General features: G+C 39.3%; 1 protein-coding gene and 1 long non-coding RNA gene across 2 annotated transcripts in view; one reads left to right on the top strand and one right to left on the bottom strand.

The window, feature by feature from the left end:
* LOC112482840 overlaps window positions 1-6,224 on the top strand; it is an 8,423-nt gene extending 2,199 nt beyond the window's left edge. Inside the window, exons 2-3 of the long non-coding RNA XR_003047422.1 lie at window positions 481-663; window positions 5,495-6,224. This is a non-coding gene — a long non-coding RNA (uncharacterized LOC112482840). The remainder of the gene's footprint in view (window positions 1-480; window positions 664-5,494) is intronic.
* On the bottom strand, window positions 1,319-8,977 carry TMEM136 (transmembrane protein 136). The gene is made up of 3 exons (XM_006915646.3): window positions 8,772-8,977; window positions 6,246-6,445; window positions 1,319-4,632 (listed from the first exon to the last, which is right to left on the bottom strand). Exons 2-3 carry the CDS (start codon window positions 6,442-6,444, stop codon window positions 4,094-4,096), a joined length of 738 nt encoding a protein of 245 aa, XP_006915708.1. The 5' UTR covers window position 6,445; window positions 8,772-8,977; the 3' UTR covers window positions 1,319-4,093.
* Window positions 8,978-8,992: the final 15 nt, after the last annotated feature.

An 8,992-nucleotide genomic window follows, 5' to 3' on the forward strand; every position in this document is an offset into this window, starting at 1 on the left:
TATTTTTTTTTTTTTTAAAGATCCTTATCACTGAATAAATGCATAAGCTAAAACTGATGGGTCAAAAGAAGGGTCAAAAAAGGAAAAGATAAACAGAGGCCAAAGATGACTCTTTATTGTTTGATTTTTAAATTCAGAGCACAGCTAATTTTGTACTGTTTATTTTGGGAAAGAATAGAAGCAGATTAGGAGGTTCCAAGCCACTTTCCTAATGATTAGACCAGGACACATTGCCACCTGCTGGTATACCCTGGCATAACAATTCCATTCTGAAAACTTAAATTGCATGTTTTCTACATATACTTGGAAAGAGTTCCATGCATCCATATACAATTACCAAAATGCAAAGGTTATCCCCTAAACTTGTTTCTTAAACAAACTTAGCATCTTTTTTGCCCTATAGTAATAATTCTACAGTGTCAAGTTAATTGGCCCCATCAAATCATGCATTTTAAAAATGATTTCCTCTCTTCCCTTTAGGAACACCTCACTACTTGAGCTTCAGGAATAAAACAAACTGGGAAAGTTTCCTGATTCATCTTCTCTTCCTTGCATACAAAATCTCTTGGCAGACTGTTTTCAAGATCTTTCCAAAGTTAGACAGACCCAAAGTTCTAGCTGTGAGCAAAGAAGGCATTTGCTGTGGGAAAGTTTCAGAAGATGGTAAGCAAACGATTTAATTAAGCCAGTCATTATTCATTCCAGAACTATTTTTAGTGACAAAAATCTCTACATCCACCCAAAGTTCTAATGGTAAAAATGTCCCTGAAAGTTTCTTTACAGGTGTTGGTACCTCTAGATTGTTCTAACGGCTCCATCTATATAATGCCTTCACAAGAGTCAGAACACAATCCCCAGGGTCATTAGTCCTTTACCTAGAAAAATGATGGGTGACTCAATCTACTGTACAAGCTCTTGAGGTTTTCCAACAGGGACTTATTCTAAACCACATTCTCATCCCCTCATCCATTCTTTCAACATGCTTACTGAGCACCTACTATTTGTCTAACACTGTTGTAGGCATTAGACTACAGTTCTGAAGAGAACCGAAGGCCCTATTTTCATGAAGCCTACTCAGAATCATTTTCAAGGCAACTGCCCAAATGAGGCAAAATAAGAAATTAAGTTCTTCCTCTTTCTTTTGACAAACTATAGATTGCTACTCCCCAAAATAAAGTATATTTGGAATGACTGATGATAAGCAGTAAGTAACAGGGTTTTCACTGGTTAGTATAATTATGGGTCAACGTTTCTACAGGCCAGTAGACTTTTTCTTTTTAAACCTCGGCAAAACCACAACAAAGATATAAAAGCAGACTCTGGGTTGATAAAAAGTTGTTTATTTTTATAAAATTTAGTACAAATCTTATTGAAATATAAACTCTCTTGAGCAGTGTTAATTATTACATAGTAATCCAAATGCAAATGAGTACTTTATTTTGTCTGACCATCACGTTAGCCCTTCATATACCTGTGATGTAAAAACTCAGCATATTAATTGCTAAGTCATCTTCATTTCATATTTTTCTGTCAGATTCCTTCATAGTTATTAGCTACAACATCAGGAAAAGCTGAAATGAGGGATTCCCTTTCCTTTAATTCTTCAGGTTTCTCAAAATTCAAAAGACCTAAATACATTCCCATGAGAGTACCCCAAAACAGCAAGATCTGCAATTCCTTCGCTTCTGAAGAGAAAGGGGAAAAGAATTGGTACCAAATTAAGCCTATTCATTTGTCTGATATGGAATAGGTTGCACTGTGCCAAAATCCGAGAGCCAATTTTTTCCTTTTTTTTTTTGTTTTTAAGCTCATGTGACAAGCCCCTCGTTTTTACTAGGCTTTTGCTAAAATCAACATTTCCCAGCATCCTACTTTGACCACAATTTTGTTGGAAAGAAACTAGCCAGCATTTTAGGGATACTTATCATAGAAAAAAAAGAAATGAAGATATTACTTTCAGATTATCTTTATGTCCGGCAAAAACTCCTTAACCAAATGGCAGCCATTTTAAAAGACCCACTGTTAATATGCCTTTAAAATTGCTTTTCCTGGAGCAATGATGACTTCATGTGGTCCCAGCCACTTTGCCATGCCTGGTCAATGACATCCATTTGCAAGACCTTTCTTAAGGTTAGTATTACCAGTGACCATAGAATGAGCTGACACTTTCTAAGGACCTTCAGCCTTGTCTTTAATAGCCCCATACACTTGCTTACCAATTACCACTGATCTAAATAACAATCAAGTAAATAAACAACAAATATAAATACTTCATTTTTTCATAAAAGCCCTACATTAAAGACTAAACAAATATAAATACTTTATTTTTTCATAAAAACCCTACATTAAAGACCTGCATTAAGAAAATAATGACTCTATGAAATACACAAGGTATTTCATTCATTCACAATAGCATTTAATCTGAGGTAAAAAGTAAACAAGTGACCTGCCCAAATGATCTGGCAAGAGAGTAACAAGATTCTTTAAAATAACCCAAGAATCTTGATTCTAAACCTCTTGTTCTAAGCTTACATTCTTGCTTTTCCTAGCTGAGATTAGAGTATCACAATAAGAAATTATTTTTCCTTCCAAGACTGGCCTTGCCATAATATTTTGTCCATAGATAGTGGCACTTTTTCAAGAGAAAAGAAAAAATAACAACTAAAAGGGAATATATCTGAAACAGAGAAAGAAAAAAAAGCCTCATTACTCTGAAGCCAGTATACACTTTAGTCTTTGGTTCTAGTTTGCAGTATGTATTGCAGACTTGAAATCTGAACTGCATGGCATAGTGGAATCCACATGATAAATCCCTATGGAATTTAGTCAGAGCCTCTCATGCCTAAGAGATTAATGCACAAAAGCCCTGAGAACTGGGATAGTTTTCCTGGTATAGCAGAACCCATACAACAGGACTCAGTAACTCTGCACCACCTGCCTCCCCCACCCCTCGCCATTCATCTCTCATCCAAGTCCCAGCTCTATGGTTTTCATGCAGAAAAGAGTTAATATAGCAGGCCTGAAACAGCTGTCCATGGAAAGACTGGTCATTGGCTGGCATCTGGGAACACAGATTTTTGGAGGGCTCCAACCAGTAACCAGTAAGATTGGCTCACTGTGCTTAAACTGTGCAAACAATGTGGTTGATGCTGAACACCTACTTTCCTTCTGGGAATCAGGAATTTTGCTACATGCTAGGCAAAGACTGCCTACATGACCAGCCCCCTGTAAAAACCTTGAGCACTGACTAATGAGCTTCCTTGGCAGACATTTCACACATATTGTCACAGATCATTGCTAGAGGAATTAAGCACATCCTGTGTAATCTCGTTGGGATAGGACTCTGAAAACTTGGACCTGGGTTTCCCCTAGACTCTGCCCCACACACCTTTTCCTTTTGCTGATCTTTTTTTGTATCTTTTCTGCTGTGATAAAGCGCTGAGTACAACTACATGCTGAGTCCTGGGAGTCCTCTCAGCAAAGTACCAAACCTAACTGTGGTCTTGGGGACCCCAACACAGTTGGTACAGGGAGGGTCAATAAGTAACCTAATACCACTGCTAGTTTCACCTCCATCCATCTCCCCTCTTTCTACTTCTCTTTGTTTAAGCAGATCCAGTTCCCTGATTCAATGCTCAAAATATCAAAGTGATCTTCCTAAAAATTCCTCATTTTATAGTAATGGGGTGAATTTATTTAAATTGCTACATGGAAAGCAGGATAGTGTTTGTTGAAGGAGTCACTACTCAAAGGAATAAGGAAGAAATAGCACTAATCTCTTTTGAGTTCCTTTCTAAGCTGTCTGAGTATCAAGCTTCCCAGGGACAAGAGGACCTAGGGTCACCACAAACTAAAAGGAATGCATTTCTGACTTATTCACAACTACCGCTGATTAGTCTCACTTTCTATAACTGTACTACTGTAGAAATTAGTGTTTAATACTGATATGTGCTCCACTTGAAAACTGATTGATAAATTCAGCCCTTTTTTGAAATCTAAATTTGTTATATATGCATGATTCCATAACAGCCATATTTCCAACCTGGCTCCCATGGCTGACTTAACCCAATCCATTAGTGGGAGTAAACCTTGGCTAGTGAGTCTTGAGATGTCCATTATGTTTTAGTTGCTGCTCCTCATTCTGCCTGCTTCTCCAGCCATGGTACTTCTTGATGGTTTTCCTCCATGCAAAGCGCCAAATGCTAAACATAAAACACCAAGACACAGCATACATGGCTACCCCCCCAGCCTTCATAAACCACTTGGGCTCGGGTGAGATCATTTCACAGAAAAGGAGGTGAGCTCCTAAGCTAATCCTCACTCCAGTGAAGAGAGCCACAAAGAGGAAGTCCACCACATCTCCAGTGAAACTGTGGTAGTGCCCTGTTTCACGAAGAAACCAGCGCATCTGTAGCAAGGGGTTGGTAATCTCACTTCCAAAGAGGACTGCATTGACCTCTGTGCCTGACTCTCCAAGCACAAGGGCCATGATGATGCCCAAGATACTCAGTGTGTGGTGAGCCAGCATCAGGGCACCCTCAGACTGGAAGTAGATGCACCAGCCCAAGTCGAAGATGAAGTAGCCCAAGGTGAGACACAGAACGTGCACTTGGAGAGGTGTATTGGGTGAACCTGAAATAAACCAAGACAGAAGCAAATTGGGTGACTGGGGATTGTGCTGCCTTACACAGGGATACTATGTTGTTGTCTCTCACACCTTTTTAAATCATTGAAAACAAAAACAATGGCATACATATGCTTTTTAATGACAACCAAAGAAAAATCTAAAACCGTGGTCTTTTTCAAACCATGTTACAGGCCCTAGACAATGCTATTCTGATGAATCAGATCTCAATAAGTGATTTGAACACCAGCAATGATCTCAGTATCCTCTTTATTGTAGCAGCATAAAATCGAGTTATTTTGTTCTTTTAATTACAATCCTACGGTTTCTTTTTTTCCCTTTTTATTTTTATTTTTTACCAGCTAAAGGTCTGCTTCCAGAGATTTTAGTTATCGTGTCCTGAATGTCAGATTAATTTTGTAGTATACTAGGTTCAATTATTGGTCACTGGGGACCCTAACCCATCTGGAAAGTGGACTTTGGAAAGAATCCCAGAAATTAGTGTGTTCCTATGTCCAAGAACACAGGGTACAAAGATCTGGCATGTTCAAATCCATTAAGAACTTTCATATAAAACACAAAGATTAAGTTGCTTTCATATCAATTTGACACTTTGGGGAGAAACTCAGAAGTTCAGTATGGAAATCTAAGTGAATTTAAAAAAAAATCTAAGGTATTTTTAAAAATCTTATCCTAGGGGACTTATAGACTGAATTGTGTCACCCCGAAAATCATATGCTGAAGCCCTAACCCTCAGTACCTCAGAATGTGACAGTATTTGGAGATAGGGCCTTTAAAGAGGTAATTAAGTTAAAATAGGGTCATTATGTTGGGCCCTAATCTAATGAGACTGGTGTCTTTATAAACAAGGAGATTAGGACATCGATACACACAAAGGAAAGACCATGTAAGGACACAGCAAGAAGGCAGCCATCTGCAAGCAAAGGAACAAAGCCTCAGAAGAAACCAACCCAGCCAACACCTTGATCTTGGACTTCTAGCCTCCAGAATTGTTAGAAAATAAATATCTGTCATTTAAGCTACCCAGTCTGTAGTATTTTGTTATGGCAGCCTCAGTAAACTAATACAAGGGGATATAATTTCTGTATTCTAAAAGTAACACTTGTACATCTACCAGCTTAAAAGTTAATATAGCGGTCCCAAATAATGAGTCATTGGTTAAATGATGGTTAATGCATATAACACAATATTATAAATAATTAAAAAGTAAAAGGAAGATCTATATAAACATGGAAAGATGATGTCCTCTAAATAGACAATCAAATAAAAATTGCAGGTTACCAAAACATATGTGTAATAGAGTCTCTTTGGCGGTCATGATGGAAGATGTTGATATTGGCTCCATGTTTTGTACATTTTGATGAATTACAACATAACAAGCATTTAAAATTTGTTTTAAAAAAGTTATGAAAAGCAGAAATAGGTGACATATACAATATCAGAGTTAACAATAAAGAATGAAAACTCTCAATGCAAATTATAAATTATAATTATTTTTCAGTATCTTTTGATATTATACAAATTCTGTGAAAAAGTCCCATCCTTCTATGGCTACCCCCAAATGATAAATCTTAGGAAAAATCCTCTGTCTCCTACCTACCTGGGTAGGTAAAAGGCCAAGGGCCATCAATGAAGCCAATATAAGCTGAGAGGCCTATAGAGAGGACTCCATGGGTGAATGTAACCAGCCGGCAGCTCCACTCATAGCTTCGGTGCTTATTCATGCGGCAGAAAGAAATGTAGAGGGAGAGCCAGCCCCCTAGGCTGCACAGCACCTGCAGATATAGAGCTAATGCCATCCTATAATGAAAAAACCAAAACCAGAAAAACAAATGATGTAGCCTAAGAAATCAGCATTGGGTCCATTTGTGCATAATCTTCATTCCTACTATAGAATAGTGCACAAATATTGCCTTCATTGAAGCACTTCTTTCTTAGCTACATAGCCAAGAATCTTCTATTTAAGTATGGCCATATTTTTTATTATTATTATTATTATTTTATGGTGACATTGGTTAACAAAATCCAGTAAGTTTCAGCTGTACTTTTTAACAGTAAGGCATATATATATTTAACACTGTGTGTTCACCTCCCATAGTTGTAGCTATATTTCTGACTCCATGTTCTTAAAGATAACATGTTGGCAACTGGTAAAATGTGTAAACTGAAAACTAGGAACTGCATTGTGAGTTAGCAGACTAATATAACACATTGTCATAAGTAAATGTGATGACTGACCTTGGATGATGATATGTGAGTAATATAATACCTGTATTAGATAATGCGTTCACATTTCAAAAATCTCAATAAGAAACTCTCATGAAAAAACACCACCACATTTGTGGTCTCTGCTAGAGATCATATCACACATGGCAGTTTAATGTGGTTTTAAGTTGACACTAAGCTGAAGTTTAGATTTGGGTCATGGGTTTATCAGTCAAAATCGAAACTTGAGGTACACCTACATACAGAACTAAACAGAGTTCAAATATTTTGGAAGGGAAAAAAATTCTGGTTCTATTCAGTTATGAAATCCAACTCAAAGACCAACAAAGGAGGAAGCTGGATTCTGAGGTACAAGTGGAAAGTTCTTGTTGAGATATACAAATATTAAGGCAATTATTTGATTAAAAATGAAACAGTCATAAAACTACACTTTGAAATTTGTACTGATGACAAAGATATCAAGAGATTGTAACTGAGTCAATGTAGTCAAATAGAACTAAAATCTAAAAATAATCAAGATGTTATTAATATTCATTAGCTCCTCTTGAACGTACAAGTAAAAAAGTCAAAAACATTTCAGATATCTGTCTCATCTCAGCAGTAATTTTCTGCATGGCTACACTTATTGCTTAATCCTACTCTGACAAGTGAAATAGTATCTGTGGACCAACAAACTTCAATACACAAGCCACTCCCAAGAATGCTATCCAGAGAGGGATCTATGAAAGTCAAGTTCTATATAGCTTTCATCTGAAATCAGATTTCTATTCAAGAAAACAGTAGATGTCAATCATAGACCTGAGTTCCAATTCTATCTCTGACTCTAACTAGCCAATAAGAGCGTGTGGGCAAATCACTTTAACCAAAAAAGGTGAAGGGACCAAGAAATATAAAATTGGTAGTTAAAAAATAGTCACAGGGATGTAAAGTATGGCATAGGGAATACAATCAATAATATTGTAATAACTATGGTGCCAGGTGGGCACTAGACTTATTGGGGGGATCACCTGGTAAGATATGTAAATGTATACTAACCACTATGCTGTATACCTGAAACTAACAAAATAATACTGAATACCAACTGTAATGAAAAATTTTAAATTAACATAAAAAAAGAAACCTCTATAATCTGGTCCAGTTCTGCGATAAATTTTGTAAAACATCTAGGCCAATTTTCTGAGTAAGGGCCAGAAATACAAAGTACCCAGAATGAAAAGAGCCAACCTCTCATTTCCTTTTAAAGCTCAAGGTCACCAGCCAGTAATGCGGCTCAGCTCATTTGGATATGCCGATTAGTACTTTTAGAGTCCTCTCCCCTGAATCCTAATTCCCTGGCAGAACAGAGGAAACAGTAGCCTATTTACAAATACTTAAAAGAAGAGACATTTGTAAATGGCAGATACAACTCTGTGACCTTCGGAAAATCATTCCGTCTCTGGGTTTCGGCTTTTTACTCTTGGGTGAAAGAATGGAGGGTATTTAGATGGACGTTCCAGCTCAGAATTCCAAGCCTCCTGCTGTTCGTGCCAGGGCCGAATTCTGGCGAAAGAGCGCTGGGCGGGGCCCCTTGGACCCGGCCTGGGAGCAGGCGTGACTGGGGCGAGCAGCGACCTGGGCACCGACCAGGCACTCGGAGCGCAGCTTCCTGAGGCGGGCCTACGGATCACCAGCCACGCCCGGCCCAGGCGCACCTGAGCCGGACCGTTAGGCCCGCATCCGCCGGGCGCCTTAACCCGGCGCAGAAAGGCCCCGGCGCCCAAAAACAGAGGGAGGGACTTTCCCTCAGAGGCTAGGCCATCCGTCCGCCTCTTTCCCCACCAGCCGGCCAGGCGCGCTGTGCCCCGCAGGTCCCGAGCCCAGCCGGGCTGCCGGAGCCGGGCGTTTCTCGCCGCACTCTTACCTAGAAACCTCGGGCTTCTGGGTCTCGGAGCTCAGGGCCCGGATCCCGGGAGCAGGAAGCAACGGGAAGAGGGGAAAAGGATGAGGTTCTGACGATGGAGGAGCCGTGGGCCTGGGGGCACCTGGTGGCTGGGAGGAAGGAGCGCAGAGCCGAAGCTAGACGAGAGACGTTCTGAAAGCAGGCGAAGAGTCCTCCTTCTTCTCTGAAGGCTGGGCTGGGGG

Source organism: Pteropus alecto, unplaced genomic scaffold (assembly GCF_000325575.1).
Source record: "Pteropus alecto unplaced genomic scaffold, ASM32557v1 scaffold786, whole genome shotgun sequence".
NCBI classification, from domain to species: Eukaryota; Metazoa; Chordata; class Mammalia; order Chiroptera; family Pteropodidae; genus Pteropus; species Pteropus alecto.

Coding starts and splice junctions, on each gene's coding strand:
- TMEM136 (XM_006915646.3), bottom strand. CDS start 6,444: ATGGCATTAGCTCTATATCTGCAGGTGCTGTGCAGCCTAGGGGGCTGG. Junction 4,633..6,245: donor TTGGCCTTTTACCTACCCAG/GTAGGTAGGAGA, acceptor GGTTTATTTCAG/GTTCACCCAATACACCTCTC.